Genomic DNA, 27,327 nt, shown 5'->3' with positions numbered 1-27,327 from the left:
TATATACCCCTGGCTACCTACTCTGGGCACATATATACCCCTGGCTACCTACTCTGGGCACATATATACCCCTGGCTACCTACTCTGGGCACATATATACCCCTGGCTACCTACTCTGGGCACATATATACCCCTGGCTACCTACTCTGGGCACATATATACCCCTGGCTACCTACTCTGGGCACATATATACCCCTGGCTACCTACTCTGGGCACATATATACCCCTGGCTACCTACTCTGGGCACATCTATACCCCTGGCTACCTACTCTGGGCACATATATACCCCTGGCTACCTACTCTGGGCACCTATACCCCTGGCTACCTACTCTGGGCACCTATACCCCTGGCTACCTACTCTGGGCACCTATACCCCTGGCTACCTACTCTGGGCACCTATACCCCTGGCTACCTACTCTGGGCACATATATACCCCTGGCTACCTACTCTGGGCACCTATACCCCTGGCTACCTACTCTGGGCACCTATACCCCTGGCTACCTACTCTGGGCACCTATACCCCTGGCTACCTACTCTGGGCACCTATACCCCTGGCTACCTACTCTGGGCACATATATACCCCTGGCTACCTACTCTGGGCACCTATACCCCTGGCTACCTACTCTGGGCACATATACCCCTGGCTACCTACTCTGGGCACATATATACCCCTGGCTACCTACTCTGGGCACATATACCCCTGGCTACCTACTCTGGGCACATATATACCCCTGGCTACCTACTCTGGGCACATATACCCCTGCCTACATATATTGGGCACATATACCCCTAACTACATATACTGGGCATATACCCCTGGCTACATATACTGGGCACATATACCCCTGACTATATATACTGGGCACATATACCCCTGACTATATATACTGGGCACATATACCCCTGGCTACCTACTCTGGGCACATATATACCCCTGGCTACCTACTCTGGGCACATATATACCCCTGGCTACCTACTCTGGGCACATATATACCCCTGGCTACCTACTCTTACTCTGGGCACCCCTTATACCCTGGCTACCTACTCTGGGCACATATATACCCCTGGCTACCTACTCTGGGCCACATATATACCCCTGGCTACCTATCTGGCACATACCCTGGCTACTACTCTGGGCACATATATACCCCTGGCTACCTACTCTGGGCACATATATACCCCTGGCTACCTACTCTGGGCACATATATACCCCTGGCTACCTACTCTGGGCACATATATACCCCTGGCTACCTACTCTGGGCACATATATACCCTGGCTACCTACTCTGGGCACATATATACCCCTGGCTACCTACTCTGGGCACATATATACCCCTGGCTACCTACTCTGGGCACATATATACCCCTGGCTACCTACTCTGGGCACATATATACCCCTGGCTACCTACTCTGGGCACATATATACCCTGGCTACCTACTCTGGGCACCTATATACCCCTGGCTACCTACTCTGGGCACCATATACCCCTGGCTACCTACTCTGGGCACCTATACCCCCTGGCTACCTACTCTGGGCACCTATACCCCTGGCTACCTACTCTGGGCACCTATACCCCTGGCTACCTACTCTGGGCACCTATACCCCTGGCTACCTACTCTGGGCACATATATACCCCTGGCTACCTACTCTGGGCACCTATACCCCTGGCTACCTACTCTGGGCACCTATCCCCCTGGCTACCTACTCTGGGCACCTATACCCCTGGCTACCTACTCTGGGCACCTATACCCCTGGCTACCAACTCTGGGCACCTATATACCCCTGGCTACCTACTCTGGGCACCTATACCCCTGGCTACCTACTCTGGGCACATATACCCCTGGCTACCTACTCTGGGCACATATATACCCCTGGCTACCTACTCTGGGCACATATACCCCTGGCTACCTACTCTGGGCACATATATACCCCTGGCTACCTACTCTGGGCACATATACCCCTGCCTACATATATTGGGCACATATACCCCTAACTACATATACTGGGCATATACCCCTGGCTACATATACTGGGCACATATACCCCTGACTATATATACTGGGCCACATATACCCCTGACTATATATACTGGGCACATATACCCCTGGCTACATATACTGGGCACATATACCTCTGGCTACATATACTGGGGACACATACCCTGCCTACATAATACTGGGCACATATACCCCTGGCTACCTGTTCTGTGGACATCTCTACTCCTGGCTACCTGTTCTGGGGACATCTATACTGCTGGCCACCTATACTGGGGCTACCTATTTTTGGGGAACCACTGCTGTCAGATTGAGTGTATTTTGGGGAACTGCTGCCAGGTGAGAGGTGTCTACCATATTAAGGGGGCATTCTGCCTATTTATGTGAAATGCTGTCTATTTATGTGCCTCATGACTGCTGAATTTGTCTTGTTGGGGGCCTCATGGTTACTGAATTTGTCTTGTTGGGGGTCTCATGATTTGTTGGGGGCCTCATGATTGCTGAATTTGTCTTGTTGGGGGCCTCATGATTGCTAAATTTGTCTTGTTAGGGGCCTCATGATTGCTGAGTTGGTCATGTTTGCTCATGATTGCGGAATTTGTCTTGATGGGGGGGAGCTCATGATTGCTGAATTTGTCTTGGAACATGCTGGAAGGTACCTACTGAGGGAGGGTGGGTGAGCGTGAGCCTGCTAACCTCCATGTACGTTTGGCTCCACCCATAACCACGCCCATATTTGGCCACGCCCCTTCACCTTAGGGGGCGCATTAATAGTCTTTGTCCCCGGGCGCTGAAAACCCTAGCTACGCCTCTGTGTCAGTCACTGTACAACCTTTATTTACCATTTTCCTGGCTGTGTGCAAATTTTTTTGCAATTTGTATTAGTGAAGTGATTATCATAATGTGTTAATTACGATTACCCAAATGTGCGTAAAATTTTGCAGTTACGGCCATACTTAAAGGAGTCATCAGGGGGATATGAGGACAATAAGTGCTACTTACCCGGGGCTTTGTCCAGCCCCAAGCTCCCAGCATGTCCCTTGCTGCAGCTCCGCAGTGAGCCATTCACCTGTGAAGCTTTTCCGGTCCCCGGCGATGACGTCGGCCTGTACTGCGCCTGTGCAAGCGGCGCTGTCAATCACCGCCACATGGTTTGGAGTGTACTGCGGCAGGCACAGTAATTCTGTGCCTGTGCAGTACGCTTCCGGTCCACGTGGCGGTGATTGACAGACATTCAACTGATTTTCAGTAATTCACTCATAATATTGCATAATTTTTGTAATTTCGTGCCAACTTTAGAGGTTAATAGCAAAACCCCCATACCTGATTTCGTCACTAAAATTGCTATGCATGTTAAGAAAAAGGGTGGAAACAAGACAAAAAAACCCCTAATTTTTCAAAAAGACTATGTAGTTTTTGTTAAAATCAATTTTAAAATGCAAAGGAAAAATGTTTTTTAAAAATGACAGTTTAAAAATATTTTTTCTTTGCAATCTTAAAACAAGGACTTTTTGAAAATGTATTTTGTTCCCACTATTCCCCTTAAAGGACAACTGAAGAGAGAAGTATATGGAGGCTGCCATGTTTATTTCCTTTTAAGCAATACCAGTTGCCTGGCAGCCCTGCTAATCCTCTGCCTCTAATACTATTAGCCATAGCCCCTGAACAAGCATGCAGCAGATCAGGTGTTTCAGACTTTAAAGTCAGATCTGACAAGACTTGCTGCATGCTTGTTTCTGGTGTTATTCAGATACTACTGCAGAGAAATAGACCAGCAGGGCTGCCAGGGAACTGGTATTGATTAAAAGGAAATAAATATGGCACCCTCCGTATACCTCTTACTTCAGTTCCCCTTTAACATACATAGCAATTGTGGTGATAGCTTGAATGGGCGCTTTGCTATTAACCACTAAATTCAGCACAAATGTACATGAAAATTATGAAAAATTGCTAAATTACAGTTCCTGATTACATTTACAGATTAAATGAATTACAATTTTAACTAAAATTTTGCATCACAATTTTGCTGCGTGATTGCAAATTAATATGCAAAATTACAAATATGTGCAATTTGTGTTCATTACTGAATTGTATATGTGGGCCAACACAAACAAACAGGAACTGCATTTAAATGGTGATTTCTGATTGCATACAAATTGCAATATGTTTTCATCAAATCTAAAACACTTTGCAATTCATTGATTGGAGTATTGAGGCTACCCATTCTGGTAAAAGCAGCAGATTTCTGGCAGCACTACAGGACAATTACTTGACTCAAATGGTAACGGAACCAACTAGGGGGAATGCGTTACTGGATCTGATCATTTCTAATAGACCAGATAATGTATCAAATGTGCAGGTTCAAGAACATTTGGGAAATAGTGATCACAACATGATAACGTTTGATCTGGTGACTGATAGGCCACGGGGCAGCGGGACCACTAAAACTATGAATTTTAGAAAAGCAAAGTTCAATCAAATTAGGCAGGCACTAAGTTTGGTGAACTTGGATAATGTACTACAAGGGAAGGACACTGAAGGGAAATGGCTAGCTTTTAAACGTATTCTCAATCAATATTGTAGTATGTATATCCCATATGGAAACAAAATGTCTAGGAATAAAAAAAGGCCTCTATGGATGAATAGGAAGGTTAGGGATAAAATGAAGAGGAAAAAGAATGCCTATAAGGTCCTAAAACAGGAGGGGACTGAGGCTGCACTAAGCAATTATAAGGAGTGCAATAAAAATTGTAAAAAGAAATTAGGCTGGCAAAGATCGAAGCTGAAAATCAAATCGCTAGGGATATCAAATCTAACCCAAAAAAGTTTTACAAGTACATCAACTCTAAAAAAAGAAAGGTTGACTGTATAGGAATCCTAAAGGATGAGGGTGGTAACTCAATGGTGGATGACCAAGGTAAGGCAGAGTTATTAAATGCTTTCTTTGCTTCTGTCTTCACAAAGGAAACAGCACTGTTGCAAATTACAGAGGCAGAAGAGTCTCAATCTTCTAACTGTAATATTAAATACTTAACGCAGGAAGAAGTAAAGGCAAGACTAAATAAATTAAAAATAGACAAGGCACCTGGCCCGGATGGCATGCATCCTCGGGTCCTAAGAGAATTAAGTTCAGTTATAGCTAAGCCCCTTTATCTTATCTTTTGTGACTCTCTTTTGTGATCCAGGGATTTTATCTGATTGCCATCTGGAGTCAGGAAGGAATTTTTCCCTTTTGGGGCTAATTGGACCATGCCTTGTGGGGTTTTTTCGCCTTCCTCTGGATCAACAGGGGTATGTGGGGGACAGGCTGGAGTTGTACTTTGTACTGGTTGAACTCGATGGACGTAAGTCTTTTTTCAACCAAAATAACTATGTAACTATGTAACTATGATTATCTCTAATATTCAGTTAACAATAGTTTGGATCACTTCTTACATTTTTTGGCTCCACAAATACTATTTGACAACATCCATACCTTCTTAGGAACACCTTTTCTTCTATGTTTTGTTTCCACTGGAAGATTTACCATCTCAGTTTCTTTTGTGTATTTATAGTCTGATTCAAAAACATCTCATCAGGGCAGCTGGTTTATAAGCAAAGCTTGCTGCATGAAATATTGGACACTTGAGGCCGAGTGGCTGCACCGTTCTCTTTCTCTCCATTTCAGTCACATCAAAAGAAAACATAATCTTGAAATGTTTGAAGAAAACATTGCCAAATCTCTTTTATGAGTGAAGACAGACAGGCATGTGCTAAATATTTATATGAAGTTAGGTTAGCATAGGTCGTAGAAGGGGGGTAGTATATTTCTAAGCATTGCTATAGGGGAGGCTACAGTTAGGCTTCTAGTAAAAGTGGTTTTGGCTGAGATATTGCCAGACAAGAACATGTAAGAAAATAAATATTTTCGATCATCAGGGTGACACTGTGGTGCATGCAAAACAGGATCAACCACAAGGCAACCCAGGCAGGTGTCTGGGGCTTAGTGAGTGTCATGGGGTCCAGCTGTCACTTTCTCTGACCCCTCTTCCACTTTAAATCACCAAAAGACCCATAACAGGGAGTCAAACCTACATTACCCAGGGCCCCATTTCGTCTTAATCCATATCTGAGTGCATGAGTGCTGTACAAACATGCTGTTTGTTTGTACCTAATTAGCGTATACTGTTCAATGGAGAGGGGAGAAGAGATGGAAGGCGGCACAGGCATGAGCAGTTTGTGGCAGTCATCCTCATACTGTATATCCTTTAGCATGCAAATCAATAAATAACATTGGGGACAGCTGTATTCTCACTAGATTCTCAGTCTAGACAGTACTGAATGACTGTTGAAGTTTTCCAGCATGTGTCTAAGACTTAGTGTTCGTACAGAAATAGTGACGGGCACATTCAAGTTGCTCAATCAATTTAATCTAATATTCCAGTATACAGCAGGCTAAAAAACTCACTTAAAACCAGAGGGAGATGGCAGTGCAGAGAGGTCGACCACTGTTTTGCTGGACTTGAAGACTCATCAGGATAACTAAATAGGATACACAGCTCATAATTACCTACTCCATATAAAACCGCATGGAAGATGGGCGTGGACCTCCCTTTCGCATTGAGAAAGCCCAGCATGTCTGTTGAAAGGGTCTAACCATGTGGAAGATTTGATTGGCTGCTGATCCTCCTATGTGGATGATTTGGTCTTTTCAGCACTTTGATTGGCTGCATGCCTATCTATTAGATGTGTGTTTCTATTGATAGTGCCAATATTGGCTCTTGTACATGCAGAGCAAGTTCCCCGCCCACCTGGGGCATTCAGCATCTCCCGTGTTTAGTAACCATTGGAGAATCATTTGAAAACACACAAGTTTAAAAGGGAGTGGCTATCCCCCTATTGATTTTAGCAGCTGTACAGAAATAATGGTGCACAGTATTCAATTAGCACCCACTATAATAGTGGCTACAATTTGTAGCCGCTATTTGTAGCTGCGATTTTCTATGTATAGCTGCTATAGAGGCTACAATTTGTAGCTGCTATTTGTAAATGCTATTTTTATGTGTAGTAGCTATTTCTACCCACTATTTGTAGCTGTTATTTTCAATGTATAGCCGTTATAGCGGCTACAATTTGTAGCTGCGATTTTTCGCTGTGGAGATTAAGGGTTATGCACCACAAGGGGTGGAGTTAAGGGTTAGCCACCCCCAGAAAGGGTTAAGGGTCAAGCACCACCAAGGGGGAGTTAGGGGTTAGGCACTAACAAAGGAGGTTAAGGGTTAGGCACCACCAGGGGAGGGTTCTGTGTGAGAGTAGGGAGAGGTTATTGCACAGAAAACTATTGGTAAATTTTACCTATATTTTACCATATCAATGTAGAAGAATATCGGTAACACTACCGATATTCTATTACGGCTATCCTGCGCCCTTTTCAACTTGCGGCTTTTTCAAATGTATGCACTATGGGAACCTAGAGCTGGAAGGTGAAAGTGCCATTCACTGTGCCACTGTTATGTAGTATTATAGAACATTTCATGAAGAAGGAACCATCCTGTTCTGATGTTTGCATTAACAAGAGTTGGATTCACCCAGTTTAACTGTATGGGTGCTGGAACCTTCCGAAATATTGAAAAGAAAAGGCAAAAAAGATTCTATGTATACTTGATGATGAGGGGGTTTGCCTATTAAAGTGCACTGATTCAATGCTAAATTAAATGTTTTGGTGTAACTGCTTAGAATACAGGAAGAATAAGGCAAAAAATACCATATGTAGCCAATAAGATGAGCGTTTACCTATTTTAAGCACAGTATAAAACAGTTTAGCACAACTGCTTACATAACTTCTTTTGAAGAGGTAAGTGGAGTACTTCCATTCTATTTGAGTTGTTTTTGGTCCCTTCTATTACCTCTTTAAAGCCTGCTAAAAATTCAAGAGCATTACTGCTAAACAAAATAATCAAATAAACAAATAATCTTCATATTAAATGATAAAGTATTATGATATAGTGTAAATATTTGGTGATACTGTCACAGCAAGGACAAGTAAGGTTTCATAAAAAGTGAATTTTACACTATCATATTGCAGCACTTACCCGACTGATGTCCATCCCTGAGTCACAGCTTAAGGGCTGAGTTGAGGTTAAACCGTTGAGTCCGATGATAGTTGAAATGATGCCTCTGTCATCAATCTTCCTAATCATGGTACCGTCAACAAAATAAATGAAGCCATGCGCATCCACAGTGATACCTGATGGAGATGATCAAAGTCATATGTAATTGATGTCCTATATTTCTTTAAAGTGAAGTGTTAATAACATTGTAACAACTGTAGTATTAGTATCAATATATCCAATAATATCTGGAACAGTTTAGAGACTTCCCGGAGGCATAGAGGACCTATGATAAATACATTTGTAAATTGCCATACGGAAGCTTCCATTCTCGCTTTGCAGCTAAAAAAATACATTGCTATATATACTGTCATGTTTATTTAACCCTTTAGCAGCATATTTATTTTTAGAGGCTTGCAAGTGCTTAATTAGCAAATGATTTTTATTTTTTACTTATATTTCTCTGCTTCTAATTAGTACTGCCGTAATGTGTATTTATGGCAACTTGTAACTAGGGGTCAGTGTGAGACAACAACAGATGACTTATGCTTTCACAACAGATGACTTATGCTTTCAGTTTCTATATTTTCTACTAGCAGAGAGAGAGAGAGAGAGAGAGAGAGATCAAAGCATTCCAATAATTTACAGCACAACGAGTTCTGCCGACTGAGGTCAGAAGCAGTGCGCTTGTCTCTAGTGTTTGTGTTTGAATTTGGAACATCGTTCTGAACTCAGCTGAACACCTCACTTCAGCACCATTCAGCACCGAACCTGTGGACAGGGTCGAGGGACGTTCACTTACTTTTGGCTTTGGAAGAAGGAGGTATGGAGGAGGAGGTAGGAGAGTTCACTTGCTTGCCATGAAATGCAAGCAAGTGATGGTTTACTGTTGATGAACAGTGGTAATCCACCTTATTCCTCATGGTAAGTGTTATGGTCAGTAATTATACTGATGCAGAATAACTGGAATTATGTTTATTTACGAGTTACTAGAGTACGTTAAACACCAAGCCATGCTTTTTTTTATCCAGAACACACAAACAGCAGGATAGGAAAGCAGGACAGGAAGTCTAGGACTATAGATAGATCCCATGCAATTATGCAGTATAGCAGCAGTATTTCACAGTGCCACCTACAGGCCAGATGTATGAACACTATGACAAGGATGAATACAGAGAAAATGGAATTTAGGAAGAATTTAGGAAGCGTACAAAGAGTTCAATACAGCCACATACTATATATAGCAGTTTTTTATGCTTTTTTAATCTAGTTAAAATGCAAAAAAGCAGTTATTGTGACTAGGAAATCTCATTCTCCTCCAGATGACTGTTGAATGAAACCAGTGATGTGGGAGCTGCAAATGCCAGTTTATACAAGGTATGCTAGTGTCATCCTGATCTTTATGCCACTACTTCATGAGTCATTGACCTGGGAGAAGCATGCATAATTGGAGTTCAGATTTGTCAGCCTTCACTGGCTCCAAGCTTCCTATATGTCAGTGACTCACTGAGCTGAGGAACCAGGATCAGGATGACCAGTCTAGAGTCTTTGCGGGTGTACTTTAAATCCCCTCCAGTATTTTACATGCTTATGGTTATTACTTACTACCCAAAATAGCCATCCTATATAGAAGATGATGACAGGTCATATAAAATTTGAATTTAGCAGAATAAGTTAAAGCAAAAATGTACTTTGCAAAGAAAGGAAACTTTCGAAATTTGTAATTGCTTTTGAAAGGTTGTCAGATCATCATGGAGTAAAACAGTCACTTTCAGCGAAAAATCCCTTGCCTTATTAACAAATAATGTCAATGGGCATTCCATATCTGTGCATTACTTAACAGTGACCTACCAAAAAAGGACTTTAATTATATCTCCAAGGATTTGCTGAATGACAGTAAGGACGATTTCATTTGCATGAACTAGTGCCCCAAGTCTTTTTTACTTTAAGAGTAAAACAAGAATAAACTATTAGGTGTGCAATTACTTTCTCGACCTCAAATGCCTTTATCACACATGCTTTTCTATTCAGACTAATCAATTTTTCCCTAATAATGAAAAGAATAGTTAAAATGGAATGCAACTTAGTTAAAGCAGTTTCTTTGGCCCATATTAGACACACGGGGAAGCCACAAAGGAGGAATAGTCTACATATAAAATAGTTTCTAAAGTTCACTTAAGATAAAGCAAAAACTTCTAAGCCGGTTTTACATTTATTTTTTGCAGTGTCTGACTTGGAGCTGGAAAATCTGAAGAAATCCACTTGCTGGCCAAGCAGCAGTAATCATGTGTTGCTGCTCACAGTGAAGACTTGCTGCAGGTTTCTATTGGGAGTGATAACACAGGGTTTCTGCTGCTTGTCCAGCAGGTGGATTTCCACAGTTTTCCACCTCCCAGTCCAATACTGATTTTTTGCATTGCAATGGGATGCAATGTCCCTGCTGCATCCCACCGCAACAAAAAAAAAAATGACAAACATATGCCCCTCTATAATTGGAAAAATTGGAGACCAAAAGCCATATCCTCAATGGTGCGCCACAACAGCAATAATATAACCATATAAGTGCAAGGATATATGGTAAAAAAGTATTTTTGAAGAGACAAATTGTTTCAAGATGATCTTAAATTTTAATGTATCAAAAAATTATTTTGTAAAAACAGAGTTTTAAAAGTACATTTTTTTTTCTGTTTCCCTCTAGTTTGCTTAGCAGCAGGCAGGCAATTAGCTAGGGGGAGGGATTAGCTGTAACAGGAAGTAATAAATTAACCAGGAAGTGTAGGCCAAAGCCCTAATCTTGGTGGAGGGCTGATTCACTTCACTGCTGGGAATTGTGAGCACTGATTATAATACATTGCTGGTGTTTGTAAATTGTGTTTTGCTGCTATGATATCTGGTGGCTTGTGCATTGCGGTTCATCTGGTGTCTAGCAGCAAGTGTCAGTTTTTAAAAGTACATTTTTTTCTGTTACCCTCTAGTTTGCTTAGCAGCAGGCAGGCAATTAGCTAGGGGGAGGGATTAGCTTTAACAGGAAGTAATACATTAAACAGGAAGTGTAGGCCGAAGCCCTAATCTTGGTGGAGGGCTGATTCACTTTACTGCTGGGAATTGTGAGCACTGATTATAATACATTGCTGGTGTCTGTAAATTGTGTTTTGCTGCTGTGATATCTGGTGGCTTGTGCATTGCGGTTCATCTGATATCTAGCAGCAAGTGTCAGTTTTTAAAACTACATTTTTTTTCTGTTTCCCTCTAGTTTGCTTAGCAGCAGGCAGGCAGGCAATTAGCTAGGGGGAGGGATTAGCTGTAACAGGAGGTATTTGGACAGCTTCAGGACTCAGCACCTGAGCTTGCTCAGTCTGTGGCTTGCTCACTAAGTGGCTTCGACACAAGTGGCATAGGCGTTAAAAACAGGCACAAAGAGAGAGACAAGGCGAAGCAGGTAAGGTCTAAAAAAAAAAAAAAACCTTCAACCAATATTGCGTTTTTTTGCATTGGTTAGAATGTGCTAGGCACGTTGTGGTGTAGTCTTTAAGTTTTGAGGACTCCACCCCAGCTTCACTCACTCCCCAGCTTCACTCACTCCCCAGCTTCACTCACTCTCCCCCTCCTCCACCCCAGCTTCACTCACTCTCCCCCTCCTCCTCTCCAGCTTCACTCACTCTCCCTCTCCTCCTCCCCAGCTTCACTCACTCCCCAGCTTCACTCACTTCCCCACTTCACTCACTCTCCCCCTCCTCCACCCAAGCTTCACTCACTCCCCAGCTTCACTCACTCTCCCTTCCTCCTCCCCAGCTTCACTCACTCTCCCGTTTCATCTTTTACCACCACAGTTTACTTTAAATAACTTTCCCCACACAATAGTCATCATGTTGGACTATGCAGTACAGTGTACATCCTGCAACATGTATGCATGCCTTGATCAGCAGATTGAGGGTGTTTACTGTTGCCCTGGGTGTGTGCGTGTTGCTCAGTTAGAGGCGGACGTCGCAAAGCTAAATAAGCATCTCGCAACACTGAGACGCATACACAACATGGAGAAGAGCTTGGATCTCACGATTCAGACGCTGGATGGAACCGTTGAAGATGAGGTGGGTGAAGTACAGTTGGAGCAAGAAGCAGAGGTAGCTAGTTGGGTCACAGTTAGAAGGGGTAGGGGAAAAAGTGGCAGGGAGGCTAGTCCCGAGTTGTCCCTCCCTAATAAGTATGCTTGTTTGCGTAATATTGGGGAGGATGATTCTGGAGTAGCAATGCTGCAGCAGGATGTGCCCCTTAGCAACCAAGGGGCAGACTGCTGCAACAAAAAGGGAATAGGAGTGCTGCTAAGGCTAGACAGGTACTGGTGGTAGGGGATTCAATTATTAGGCACACAGATAGGGTAGTCTGTCGAAGAAACCGTGAATACCATACAGTCTGTTGTCTCCCGGGTGCTCGGGTTCGGCATGTAGCGGAAAGAATTGACAGATTATTGGGTGGGGCTGGGGAAGACACGGCTGTCATGGTACACATTGGCACCAATGACAAAGTTAGTGGGAGATGGAATGTCCTCAAAAATGATTTTCAGGTACTTGGAGATAAACTTAAAGCAAGGACCTCCAAGGTGGTGTTCTCTGAAATACTGCCAGTGCCACGTGCTACATCTGAGAGACAGCGGGAGCTTAGAGAGTTAAATAAGTGGCTGAGAAATTGGTGTAGGATGGAGGGGTTTGGGTTCCCGGAGGGCAGACTTTGCAGCCGGCTACAGGCTCTACAGCAGGGATGGGCTGCGCCTTAATGGGGAGGGTGCAGCTGCATTGGGGGAGAAGATGGCTAAACGGTTGGAGGAGATTTTTAGCTAGGATCTGGGGGGAGGTGGGAGGATAAAGTCTCAATACGTAGACAAGATAAGGTAAAAAGACAGTGGGAGCCTAACATTATGGGGGGTGGAGAGGGGGGTGGGGACAGTGTAAAGATTAAGGAGGTTGGTAAAACTTCAAGTAGCCCATTTCATGTAAACAAATTTGGTAAATGTGGTGGTAAAAATATAACGTGCATGGTAACCAATGCTCGGAGCCTTGCGAATAAAATAGACGAACTAGAGTTCATTCTGAATGACAAAGGCTATGACATTGTGGGAATAACCGAGACATGGATGGATGAAAGCCATGACTGGATAGCTAATTTAGAGGGATACAATGTGTTTAGGGAGGATAGACCAGGGAAAAAAGGTGGAGAGGTTTGTCTCTTTGTTGAGAATTCTTTTACAGCTGTCCTCAAAGATGAGATGGAGGAAGATTGCGAAGATGTGGAGTCCGTTTGGGTAAATATTCATGGTGGAAATAAAAGTTGCCAATTGCTTATTGGGGTATGCTACAGGCCACCTCTTATTAATGAAGCTGCAGAACTGTGATTACTACAGCAGATTGAAAAAGCTGCAAGTAAAAATGAGGTCATAGTTGTGAGCGACTTCAACTATCCAGACATTGACTGGAGTATTGAGGCTACCCATTCTGGTAAAAGCAGCAGATTTCTGGCAGCACTACAGCACAATTACTTGACTCAAATGGTAATGGAACCAACTAGGGGGAATGTGTTACTGGATCTGATCATTTCTAATAGACCAGATAATGTATCAAATGTGCAGGTTCAAGAACATTTGGGAAATAGTGATAACAACATGATAACGTTTGATCTGGTGACTGATAGGCCACGGGGCAGTGGGACCACTAAAACTATGAATTTTAGAAAAGCAAAGTTCAATCAACTTAGGGAGGCACTAAGTTTGGTGAACTGGGATAATGTACTACAAGGGGAGGACACTGAAGGGAAATGGCAAGCTTTTAAACTTATTCTCAATCAATATTGTAGTATGTATATCCCATATGGAAACAAAATGTCTAGGAATAAAAAAGGCCTCTATGGATGAATAGAAAGGTTAGAGATAAAATGAAGAGGAAAAAGAATGTCTATAAGGTTCTAAAACAGGGGGGGGGGGGACCGAGGCTGCACTAAGCAATTATAAGGAGTACAATAAAAATTGTAAAAAAGAAATTAGGCTGGCAAAGATTGAAGCTGAAAATCAAATCACTAGGGATATCAAATCTAACCCCAAAAAGTTTTACACGTAAATCAACTCTAAAAAAAGAAAGGTTGACTGTACAGGACTCCTAAAGGATGAGGGTGGGAACTCAACGGTGGATGACCAAGGTAAGGCAGAGTTATTAAATGCTTTCTTTGCTTCTGTCTTCACAAAGGAAACAGCACTGTTGCAAATTACAGATGCAGAAGAGTCTCAATCTTCCAACTGTAATATTATATACTTAAAGGGAACCTAAACTGAGAAGGACATGGATTTTTCCTTTTAAAATAATACCAGTTGCCTGACTCTCCTGCTGATCCTGTGTCTCTAATACTTCCAGCCACAGCCCCTGAACAAGCATACATGTCAGGTGCTCTGACTGAAGTCAGACTGGATTAGCTGCATGCTTGTTTCAGATGTGTGATTCAGCCAATATTGCAGCAAAGAGATCAGCAGGAGAGCCAGGCAACTGGCATTGTTTAAAAGGAAACATCCATATCCTTCTCAGTTTAGGTTTCCTTTAACGCAGGAAGAAGTGAAGGCAAGACTAAATAAATTAAAAATAGACAAGGCACCTGGCCCGGATGGCATGCATCCTCGGGTCCTAAGGGAATTAAGTTCAGTTATAGATAAACCCCTTTATCTTATCGTTTGTGACTCTCTTCCAACTAGCAGAGTCCCAGTGGATTGGCGTACAGCCCACGTTTTCCAATTATTTAAGAAGGGCAAAAAATCAGATCCAGAAATTTATAGGCCTGTAAACTTAACATCAGTTGTATGCAAACTATTTGAGGGGTTACTAAGAGATACTATACAAGACTTCATAGTAGAAAATAATCTTATTTCTCAGCATCAACATGGGTTTACTAAAGACAGGTCCTGTTTGACTCAGCTTTTATGAGGTAGTGAATGCTAATGTGGATATTGGGAATGCTGTAGATGTGATATACTTGGACTTTGCAAAGGCCTTCGACAAAAGTCTGGTGCAAAAGTTGAGGATGCAAGGACTGGGGAAGAGTCTGTGTGCATGGATAGGGAACTGGCTAATAATGGACAGAAAACAAAGAGTTGTGGTCAATGGATCATACTCAAAATGAGAGACCGTTAGCAGTGGGGTCCCACAGGGGTCTGTACTATGTCCAGTGCTCTTCAATTTATTTATTTAATGACCTAGTAGATGCAGCAGTGAGCAATGTTGCTAATTTTGTAGATGATACAAAATTGGGCAGAATCATCAACTCTCAGGAAGATAGTGTCATATTGCAGCAGGATCTGAATAGGATGGCTATATGGGCACATACATGGCAGATGAAATTCAATGTTGACAAATGTAAAGCCATGCATTTTGGTCATACCAATGGTCTAGCACCATACAAAATAAATGGGATACAGTTGGGGACATCAAACTTGGAGAAGGACTTAGGAGTACTCATCGACAACAAGTTAAATAATCGTACTCAATGCCAAGCCGCTGCAGCTAAAGCTAACAAAATTTTGGGATGCATTAAAAGGGAAATAAAAACTCGAGATGCTAGCATAATATTGCCCCTGTTTAACTCTCTAGTAAGGCCACATCTGGAATATGGAATTCAGTTCTGGGTACCACATTACAAAAAAAATATTGCAGTTTTAGATCAGGTGCAGAGATGAGCAACAAAATTGATACGTGGAATGGAAGGTCTCACTTACCAAGAAAGGTTAGATAAACTGGGTTTATTTAGTCTAGAGAAAAGACGCCTTAGAGGAGATCTAATTAACATGTATAAATACATCAGAGGGCAATATACTAGCTTAGAGGGAATGTAATTAACATGTATAAATACATCAGAGGGCAATATAATAGCTAGGCGGATGAGCTTTTTATCCCCAGGCCTTCTCAGAGGACTAGAATAGTGCTGTCATGAACCTCCGATTTTCGGTTCACGAACCCCGTTCGCGAACCTTCGCGGAAGGTTCGGTTCGCGGAAAAGTTCGCGAACCGCAATAGACTTCAATGGGTAGGCGAACTTTGAAAAATAGAAAAAATTATGCTGGCCAGAAAAGTGATGGAAAACATGTTTCAAGGGGTCTAACACCTGGAGGGGGGCATGGCGGAGTGGGATACATGCCCAAAGTCCAGGGGAAAAATCTGAATTTGACGGGCTGTGGTAGCTCAATGATAGAACAACAGTGACTGTCCAGCTGATGAAATTTGGTGTGTCCACAATGAAGCAACGACCTTAATATCTTCTTGTATGTAGGTAGGCATAGGTAGGAGTCCCAGTAGTTAGCTAGACATAGGTAGGAGACCCAGTATAGGTAGGTAGGCATAGGTAGGTGTCCCAGTATTTAGCTAGGCATAGGTAGGAGACCCAGTATAGGTAGGTAGGCATAGGTAGGTGTCCCAGTAGTTAGCTAGGCATAGGTAGGAGACCCAGTATAGGTAGGTAGGCATAGGTAGGTGTCCCAGTAGTTAGCTAGGCATAGGTAGGAGTCCCAGTATAGGTAGGTAGGCATAGGTAGGTGCCTCAGTAGTTAGCTAGACATAGGTAGGAGACCCAGTATAGGTAGGTAGGCATAAGTAGGTGTCCCAGTAGTTAGCTAGGCATAGGTAGGAGTCCCAGTATAGGTAGGTAGGCATAGGTAGGTCCCCTAGTATAGGTAGGTAGGTAGGTGTCCCCGTATAGGTAAGTAGGTGCCCCAGTAGTTAGGTAGGCATAGGTAGGTGTCCCAATATAGATAGTTAGGCAGGGCCTGGCTGGCACAGTAATAGGGCTGTATAATGTCAGTGTCAGTGAGCACTGAGCAACACACACACAAAAAAAACACATTTAGGAAAACATTAGCTCTCAAAAGATCTGTTGAGGGGTGCTATTTTAGCAATAACGATCAGCCAGGAGCAAGCCAAGAGCCTAACTAATCTTTCCCTTGGAGAAAAAAATCTGCAGCAGCTCACCCTAGTCTGTCTATTTGCAGCAGGCACACGAGTGAGTGTCATGGCCAGCGAGCCTGCCTTATATAAGGGGGGGGGGGCACAAGGGCTTAGTGTAGCCTGAATGGCTACAATGTGCCTGCTGACTGTGATGCAGAGGGTCAAAGTTGACCCTCATAGTGCATTATGGGGTGAATCGAACTTCCGCAAAAGTTCGCCTGGTCCGAACGAACGCGAACCACCAAAGTTCACCTGGAACCGTTCGCCGGCGACCCGTTCGCTACATCTCTAGACTAGAGGACATGATCTGCGCATGAAGAAAAAACATTTTAGCCATTTATTTAGGAAAGGGTTCTTTACAGTAAGAGTGATTAAGATGTGGAATGCATTGCCACAGGAAGTCGTTATGGCAAACTCTATACCTTCATTTAAAATGGGCTTAGATGCTTTCCTGCCATTGAAAGACATCCATGGCTACAATTACTAGGTAATGCCCAATGATGTTGATCCAGGGATGTTATCTGATTGCCATCTGGAGTCGGGAAGGAATTTTTTTCCCTTTTGGGGCTAATTGGACCATGCCTTGTAAGGGTTTTTTCGCCTTTCTCTGGAACAACAGGGATATGTGAGGGAGTAGGCTGGTGTTGTACTTTGTTCTCTGGTTGAACTCGATGGACGTACATCTTTTTTCAACCAAAATAACTATGTAACTATGTGAGAGTTCACAAATCTTCGCAAGCAACATCCATAATCAAGTACAAAAGACATATGTTGAAATATGCAATTTTTAAAAAAGGCGACAACGCCAACTTGTTTCAGAATAACCTTCTTCAGGCCTTCACAAACAATTGTAATCTGTAACATACAGGCCAAAAATTAAGACAGGTACCATCTGGACAAAATTAAGCCAGGAAACACCACTTAGACTACCATTGGAAACAGCACACAAACGAGGTGCATTTCCCCCCCCCCCCCACTCAGTGATATACTCCCTGCTGGGCAGGAAGTACGTCACTGAGTTTCCCATCAGTCCATGCATGCGCACCGCGTCATTCACACTACGTGCCTCGCCCATAGACTGCCATTACCCCAAGCATGGTGCGTCAAGTTCAGTGCTTGCAGTAACGCACTGTTGTCCTTGCATCGGCTCGGATACTTCCAGCGCACCGCAAGGGACTGCAGTAAGTGTGAAAGTCTTTATATACTTTCATTGCTTTTGCAGCCCCTTGCGGCAAGATAGGGAAATAGGCAAGTGTAAAAGGGGCCTCAAAGTCTTTTCAGCCATTGCTTCTGGGTGAAGCAGGTATTTTACTGCAGTGTTTAACTGGCCACAAAATTGTCCACAAAACAGTCATCAGTACTCCCCAACATTGTAGGAAATTATTGGTATTTGTTAAAGTTGTTAAAGTAAACTTGAAGCGAGGAAACCGACTTTAGGTTTGATTCTTATCTAACTAGAGGGACGGCTCTGGATAGTATAGAGTATTCCCATTCCTCCATCCAATTTGTCATTACAGCTGCATCCCTGGTTGTAGCTACATGACTTGCTCGGTCTAATAGCTGTTTGGTCAAACTCCTGAACTCGTGCATGCACAGTACGGATAGGCTCATCCTTGGAACTACTCGAGGGACGGAAGTAATTCCTAAGATTGGCCAAAGAGTTCCAAATGGTTATTGATGGTATTGCTACAAATGGAGACAGCAGTGCAATGACAAGCTGGAAAGAGGAGCAGGAAGGCTCTATACTATCCAGAACATTCCCTCTACATACAGTAGGAAAGTATCAAACCCGAATTGAGTTTCCTCACTTCAGGTTTACTTTAAGAATTTGTTACTCTCAGTGGCTAGGAAAATCATGGGCTGAGAGTTTGTCAATATACTTTACATCAGCTTAGAAAGAGGCAAATTAGAGTTATGACAGGGCTTATGGCTATGTTTTGGTGTAAGAATAGAGTTAGTTTAATGCGGTGAATCGATTGGGAAATAGTTATGAGTTATAGATCAAATAGTACATGTTAATTTACAATATTTATTTTGGTTGATGTTGTGTTGAAAACCCCAACACTAAACAATACTACAGGTGCTATAGATGTTAGAACTGGTTGTAGTCTTATGGTGCCCATTAACGGTAAAATTCCCTAAATGGTGCTGGAGAATAGTTCTGTCATTCTAAAATTTGAAACGATTCTTTTAGTCTGATCAGGTTGCTTATCATTTTCCCCTCCATTGGTGGACCCTAACAATCAATGCAATGATCAGATTGGATATTCGATCCAAACTTGAACTGTTAGTGGGTACCTTTAGGTAATATACATTTTTAAGCTGCTTCACTCACTGTTTGGTTTGAAAGTGCCATGCACTGCGTGCAGCCAGCCACTCACCATGCAGCTTTAGTCCCTGCATGGTGATTGGCTGGCTGCACACAGTGCACGGTGCTTGACAACTAATTGGGAAGTGAAGTGGATAAGTGACTCTTCCTCAAGTCCACATCCCCCAAAAAGGATGTTGGAGTAACATAATGGGAGAACTCATAGTGCTATGTCATCATTACCCCCTTTTTTATTTTTTTCATATTTATGTTGTGATGACATTTTCTGCAGCACTTTACACAGTATATATAGATAGTCAGTATCAGTGTAGGTTGCACATATTTTTTCAAACACTGTGCCAACTGAGGCCCTTTTCTCCAGATGAGGCCAAAGATGCCCGTAGTCGGCAGGATTTGAACCTGCGCGGGGAGATCCCAATGGATTTATAGTCCATCGCCTTAACCACTTGGCCACGACTACTGGGTGTTAAAACACTGCACATTTTTTTCAAACACTGTGCCGAATGAGGCCCTTTTCTCCAGATGAGGCCAAAGATGCTCGTAGTTGGCAGGATTTGAACCTGCGCGGGGAGATTCCAATGGATTTCTAGTACATCGCCTTAACCACACAGCCACGACTACTGGGTGTTAAACATGTTACGTTCAACACCCAGTAGTTGTGGCCGAGTGGTTAAGGCGATGGACTAAAAATCCATTGGGATTTCCCCGCGCAGGTTCAAATCCCGCCGACTACTGGCATCTTTGGCCTCATCTGGAGAAAAGGGCCAATGGGGTTCCTTCTGATTTGAAGGAACCCCATTGGTCTGCTAAGGACCAATGGGACTCCTTGGAGCCCAAATACAAAGATGCTTTAGAGAGCTCTGAGCTATATAGCTCAGAGCTCTGTCGGGTTCAGGACGCTAAGTCCCCGCCGGCTCAGCTGCCCTCACCGCCTCTCCCACATGTCACCTATATACATGCTGGCACCCATGGGTGCCAGCATGTATATGGGTGACAGGTGTGGGCGGAGTGGACGGCAGGAGCCGGCGGGGACTTAGAGTGTATGCGGAGGCCGGCGGATGAGCGGCGAGTGACGTCGGGTGCGGTGGAGTTACAAAGTAACAAAGTTGTTACATTGTAACAACTTTGTTACATTGTAACTGATTAGTATATTTCCGAGGATATTGCGTGGGAACTGGCTTTTAAAGGGACAGGTAAGTATTAATGGTTAATTAAGAATATTAAAGGACTTTTTTCGTGGTTATGTTTTTTGTTCAATTAAAATACTTTTTCTATGTGTTTGTGTGTTTATTTACTTTTAACTCTTAAAGGAAATGGGTAAGGGGTACAAGTACCTCTATACTCATTTCTCCTGGGAGGGGGGGTGGGCATCTGGGGGACCCTTTTTAAAGGGGACTCCCAGATGCCACCATGAACCCCCCCCCAGGAAATCGCGGCCTCCACCTCCACCGCCCATCGGAGGTGGAGAAGAGCCCCTTGTCCTTGGATTGGACAAGGGCTCAGAGGGGGAGGGGAAAGCTTGGCTGCCCCTCCCCTTCCGAGACCCCCCAATACATGGACCATGCGGGCTGGTATAGTCAGGGTGCAGAGCCCCACGCGGCCGGTGCTCCGCATTCTGGCTATCCCAGTCTGCATGGGGACAAGGGGTTAAAGAGGTCTGGGAGGGGGGACCCCACATCGTTTTTTTTTTATATTTCCCACACTCAGAACGAAGTAAGTAAAACTCTTCCCACTTGGGGGAATCTATGAAAATAAAACACTATTGTTACCTGTGCAAAAAAAACTGACATTTTCCGCATTTAAAAGACATTTTTGCCCTTGAAACTTAAAAATCGATTTTCTCAAAAACTATAAGGTCTTTTTGAAAAAAAAAATTTTCCTCTTATTCCCACTGATCCCCTTAATATACCCTGTGAATTTGGTGTTCCTAAATTTAAGCAGGCTTTGCTATTAACCGTTAAAGTCGGCGGGTTTTTAAATGTATATATTTTTCCTTTGAAACTTTAACATCGATTTTCTCAAAAACTATAAGGTCTTTTTGAAAAAAAATTTTTTCCTCTTATTCCTTCTGATCTCCTTAATATATTCTCCAAATTTGAGGCTCTTAGCACTTAAGGGGGCTTTGCTATTACCCTTAAAGTCGGCGGCTACCTAACATTGATCCATGCGTCAACTTTTCCGCTTGACAGCATGACCTTACGCATTAATTGCTAGTAGGATTTTACGCGTAAGCCAATAACGTAACAACCTGAATTACGGTATTCTTACGCGTAATTGCGTAAGGGCTATGCGTAATTACAGACATGTAACGAAATTGAATGTCTACGCCGTAAGCGTAATTCCGTAATGCGTAATAGCGTAAAATTACACGTAATGATCCGTAAGCGTAGCTTTTTCCATTACGCCCAGCACTGATTAGAAGCACACCAACCTATCCTATATAATAAAACATCATGTGTCCCTGCTTCATCCTCCTGTCCCTGGGTTTGTGTGTTTTGGCTACTGTGCATGTGTAGCCATTGGGAAAGGAGGAGGACTGGGGGTGTGTGTGTGTGCATGTGCAATGCGCCCGCGGCAGTGTGCACGGACTTGCACGTTGCTTATGCGGCAAGAGCCTAGCGCACGTTTTGAAACGGGCCATAATCCTAGTTATCTATATTTTCTGCTATCCAGAACAGAAGCCCCAGCACCGATATCTATCTTGACATAGTACCTTGAATCCATCAATCAAAAGATTCTGCGCCATCCAATGCCATCACATGACATCTCCAGAAATGCATGCAATTCATTTGATCCCTAGTATCGATATTAAAGTATACATTTTATGCTGTGTTCAGGCTGAAATAGGCTTTCCCTACCTACAAATCTTCAAACTCATGCCTTTCACTAACCGGTTTTATACATTTATTTGTGCATTTACATTTTTATAAACAGAGTGAGATTTTCCCTACGAACTGTATAGTAATTGGGTGGCAAAAATTCCTGGACTTTGATCTGTGCATTTCATGATGCAGACTGAAACAGCATCAGATAAACATGCTACAGGATAAACAACAAAGACATGCTGGTCGCATTGGACGGTCTGCGCTTTTAAATATCTGCAGGGTAGATATGTTTGAAGTGACATTCCTGCGTGCGAAGCCAGCCGGGGAATTCTTACTAGTCTTTTAAAAATAGCTGAACTAAAGTTCCCCAACACAAATCTAAATTGAAAATCTCTCTATTGTGGTCTGCTCTCAGTCTTCCGGGAGATGCATTTTCTAAGATTACAAATAAAGTAAAGAATAGTGGAAACACCCAATTACTAAGAATGCCATTTATTACAGCTTATCTGCGCAATCCAATAATTTGATCGGCCTCCATGGTCGAGAGATGGGCAAATTGAAAGCTGGCTTTTTAACCTGTTCAGAGAAGCGTGATGTGGATATCAGGAAGGTGCAAATCTTGAAAAAGCTGTGATCTGCGAGTCGTGACGAATATGGATTTCCATGGATTGTTCACTAATCTCTATCCATGAAGAGATACAGATAAAAATGAGCTGGTTTTCTAAAGAGCATTTCCAAAATAATTCTCACATTGCTTCTTATCCCTTATGCTGTTATATGGAGATATCTCACTGACCATTTTTCAAAACTTAGTGATTTTAAAAGATCAATGTTGTATTATAACTGCAGTAGTAATTGTAGTTAAAGGGTTACTAAAGCCAATATAAAAAAATAGTTTAACTTACCTGGGGCTTCTTGCAGCCCCTGGAGTAAGTCATACTGTGCCCGCACAGCCATTTCCGAGTCCCTCCATCAAGCAGCAGTGACCCCCTCAAAGTGGTCGTGGCCAATCGGAGGCGCATGCACAGCCCCGAGCCACAAGAACCCTAATCGCACTCTCGCTCTGCGCATGAGCAGTGGGATTTTCACATACTGCGCATTCACAGAACGCTCCCATGTGGGGGTCGCCACTGCTGGCCAGATGGTCTCGGAAGGACAGTCAGGGCACAGGATGACTCCAGGGGGCTGCAAGAAGCCCCAGGTAAGTTAAACTGATTTTTTATTTTGGTTTTAGATTTCCTTTAAAGTGCTTGGAAAGGTTAGAATTTCTGTTTGTGGGAAGCCAGGGAATATAAAAATTGGAGCCTGATTCAATTAATGGGAGCCTGAGTCCCAATCCTATGTCAGAATATGTTCGACATTTGCCTTTTTCAGTATATGACCAATGTCGGACTATGTCCGATATAGGATAGGAAAATGGCTACTGCTAGGTGGCGTTATCGCCTTATAAAATCTGCCACAGCTTCAGCCTCTTCAGATCAAAGTGTCAGACTAAGTTGCCAGATGTGGTGTCACTCTTTGTGGATCAAAGTATAGATAGAAGTTCTACACTTTAATCCCCTCAAGCACCACGATGCAACATGTAATAATGAAATTACGCTGGCTTGTGGGCAAGGAGATGGAGCTGGTGCCCCCTCCCCCCCTCCCTGATGCCAGAGACCCTCCAAATGCTACTGGCTGCATTATTTTCACAATTATCTACCGCCCCTATAGTAAGTGCTGGGGGGAAGTGATTGCGAAGATGGATCTGAAAGGTTTATCATATTTATCATATTTATTTCCTCTTAAAGCGGTTTAAAACTCTGACACAATTTTCAACAAAAATGTGTTTTCCTACTTTTTATAACCCATACAATTATCATATTTGCTTTTGTACACAAGTATTAATATTCATTTAGATATTATAACTTCCCAAAGTTCAGTTAATTTACTTTGCAAGCTGCTGCTGCATTTTATTTATAACTGTTGTCATTCTGTTGTAAATGCTGCCAGCAGTTATTTCTGATCGGTTTTTCACTTCAGCACTCATCAGCTGAAGTCCTGCACAGCCAGAGAATGTTTACATAAATGTACAAGTAAAGAATGTGTACACAAGATAAGATTATAAGCAGTTCGGATGGGGGTTCTACCTGCAGAAGAAAGATTCAGCCCTGTGATGTAACCCTTTGAATGCTGTTTTACTAAAAAAAACATTGTGTTAGTATATTATATGCTGTAAATAATATTTTATAGCAAAGAAGAAATTCTGGGTTATATTCCGCTTTAAATAATGCAAATGCTCAAAGATCACTGCAGATGGAGCAATAAAAGACATTTACTCCTTTGAAGGAAAGCAAGGACAAACTTGGACAGTGTGATGAAAAGCAAAGATGTAACTTTGTCAACAAAGGAACCAATAATACAGACACTATACCAGATTATTTAGGTGATCTGCAGAATCACCAATAAGGCCAGTATAGCTACACGGACTGTGTGAGTAGTGATTGGTGCAACCGTAACTTTAATAGTTTTGCGAGACCTTACCAGGGGAGCTGGTAAAGTACTGTCAGTACTCTAACTGTAAGATTGGATCAAACCTTCCCAGAGGAGCTGGAGAAGGTCCCTACAGAGAGAGTACAGAAAATAGTAAAGCTGGACAATAGGTGACTAAATAGATTTGGCTGAACCTTCCCAGAGGAGCTGGGAAGGTGCTATCGGTCACTAGGCAATACCCGACCAGTGGAGCTGGCGGGTATAGAGCGCCTCACCAGTGGCAAGGGCCCACTGGTGAGCAGAATGGTCAGACAGGCAAGAATCAGCAGCAGAGAGATAAGTATCAGTACATAGTCGTGAGGCAGTAGAGTAATCAGTAATCAGGCAGAGTACAGCAACTAGTCAGATGGGCAGAAGTACAGTAACGATAAGCAGAAACAAGGTCAGAGGTATAGCCAGAATCATACACAGGAAATCAATACAGTAACAATGTCCTATTCTAGGTGTGAAGTCCTTGGTTTCAACACCGGACACTAGTCTAAGGTCTGAGCGCTAACACAAGTGTATTCACGACAGCAGACAGCGAAGGAATGATTCCTCCGGGCTTAAGAGCCCGGGGAGATCCTGAGGTATGCCCCCCTGCTGCCAGCCAATCAGCAAGGCGGGCGCACAGCGAGACATCAGCCGACCCGCAGGTCAGCTGACACGTCTCCTGGCCGCATAAAGATCACGACGGAGTGCGCATGCATGCATCAATGCGACCATAAGTGCGACTGAGAGTCCCGTCCTCGGCGTGCTAGACGTCCGAGGCACGGGATCGCTGATGGAGGCAGCTGCGGCGGCGGTGCTGTTCGCCGCAGCTGCCGCCACGAACGTTACAGCCATGGTTTTTCCAGTGGTAATGCATGGTTTTGAGTGATGGACCATAAGGAAGGATGAGTGCCAAAGAATCAACGCCTTTGAACTGTGGCGCTGGAGAAGACCAAGTGGTCCTGGCATCCTGCTCCCATGCGGTCCCACATCTAGTTTCTGTATGGTAGTTTTTCTTGGCTTAATTTATTCCCAGATGAGGAATATTGGTTTACCTATACTGTGCAGATACTCCTATTTATAAAGGCCTGAAAAAAAGTCCTTGACCCGAAACAAATTGATGTTGTTGCCTTCTCTACTATTAATCAATTATATGCACTTTACCACTTGATGAGTTTTCTAGATGGACAATTGTTTGGATTGAAGATGTTGTATATAATTTTCTGCACTTTTTTGGGGGAATATTAAAAGAAAAAGTATATTTTGCAATTTTTGGTTTCCTGATTTTTTTCTTGATATATCCCTGACTATATAATAGTGGTCATAGTGGTGATTGTGGTTCACCTACAGGGATTATTGTTGTTTTTTGACCTCCCATATACAATACCTGTAATACTTTTAGCTATAAACCCCCGAATAAGCATGCAGAGAAGGTATAACTAGATCAGTTTCAGATGTGTGTTTGGATTAGTTTGGGGTTTGTGATTGTTTCAGGTGTATGATTCAGACACTGCTGTGGCTAGCAAGATCAGCAGACTGCCAGTTAACAGGTGTTATTTAAAAGGAGATAAATATGGCCGCCACCATACGCCTCTCAATTCAGGTTCTATTTAACCCTTGTGATGCCAAACATGCTGAAAATGTATTTGCTCGTTGCACTGAAACTATTGTCTTGAGTGTAATGGTGCTTCTGTTAGGCTGTGATGCAAGCTCTGCAGGCAAGGTCATTATCAGAATTTCAAAAAGCAAGACGGCAGTCCTCCTAAAACATAAGCAGCACATTTTGCAGCTCCAGCCAACAAAGTGACTTAGCGCTGCACACGTAGGACAATCTTATTTAGCTGTGTAAAAAAAAAAGACAGTTTAGATCAACTAAAAGAAAGTTTAGCTTTAATTCTAAATTCCTTTAGTTTTGGATTTCACAGGAGGCTCTTAAGTATTTGTTTTAAAACCAGGCTATGAGTCAGATGGTTGGCATAATAGTACAATTGTAGGTCTGGCATCATTAATCCTCTGTTAGGTTTAAAGAGAATCTGTATTGTTAAAATCGCACAAAAGTAAACATACCAGTGCGTTAGGGGACATCTCCTATTACCCTCTGTCACAATTTCGCCGCTCCTCGCCGCATTAAAAGTGGTTAAAAACAGTTTTAAAAAGTTTGTTTATAAACAAACAAAATGGCCACCAAAACAGGAAGTAGGTTGATGTACAGTATGTCCACACATAGAAAATACATTCATACACAAGCAGGCTGTATACACCCTTCCTTTGTGTGTTTCTTTCACCCTGCAGCTATCTTCCACTGAAGTGTCAGGCTGTTTCTTCCTGCAGAGTGCAGACAGCTCTGCCTGTATGTAATTTCTCAGTATGTGAAAGCCCAGCCAGCTCAGAGGAGGATTTATCCAGCTTGTAAAAGATAAGAGAGAAGAGAGAAGCTGCCCTAATCTAAATAATACACAGGCAGTGTGCAGAGAGGGGCCTGGAGGGGGGAGATGCATCACAGAACCACAACACTGAAGAACTTGGCAGTCTTCCAGACACAGGCTGACAAGTCTGACAAGAGAGAGATAAGTTGATTTATTACAGAGATGGTGATAGCAGAACGTGCTGCAGTAAGCCAG

The 27,327-nt window shown here is 43.0% G+C and overlaps 1 protein-coding gene and 2 non-coding genes across 11 annotated transcripts in view; 1 reads left to right on the top strand and 2 right to left on the bottom strand.

Annotated features, from left to right (window-relative positions):
- The window catches only part of TENM1 (teneurin transmembrane protein 1), a 1,180,670-nt gene that overhangs the window by 162,118 nt on the left and 991,225 nt on the right, over positions 1 to 27,327 (bottom strand). For all 9 annotated transcript variants that reach the window (XM_068251163.1, XM_068251165.1, XM_068251162.1 and 6 more), the window contains one exon: positions 8,067 to 8,221. In XM_068251163.1, the coding sequence (XP_068107264.1) occupies positions 8,067 to 8,221 (155 nt within the window). The remainder of the gene's footprint in view (positions 1 to 8,066; positions 8,222 to 27,327) is intronic.
- On the bottom strand, positions 19,758 to 19,839 carry TRNAY-AUA (transfer RNA tyrosine (anticodon AUA)). Its single transcript has one exon. It is a non-coding gene; the product is annotated as a tRNA-Tyr (tRNA).
- TRNAF-AAA (transfer RNA phenylalanine (anticodon AAA)) lies at positions 20,032 to 20,113 on the top strand. The gene has a single exon. It is a non-coding gene; the product is annotated as a tRNA-Phe (tRNA).

The sequence above is a fragment of the Hyperolius riggenbachi genome, chromosome 8, assembly GCF_040937935.1.
Source record: "Hyperolius riggenbachi isolate aHypRig1 chromosome 8, aHypRig1.pri, whole genome shotgun sequence".
Taxonomy (NCBI): domain Eukaryota; kingdom Metazoa; phylum Chordata; class Amphibia; order Anura; family Hyperoliidae; genus Hyperolius; species Hyperolius riggenbachi.
The sequence above is the reverse complement of the archived record's forward strand: the minus strand, read 5'-3'. Positions and strand labels throughout refer to the sequence as shown.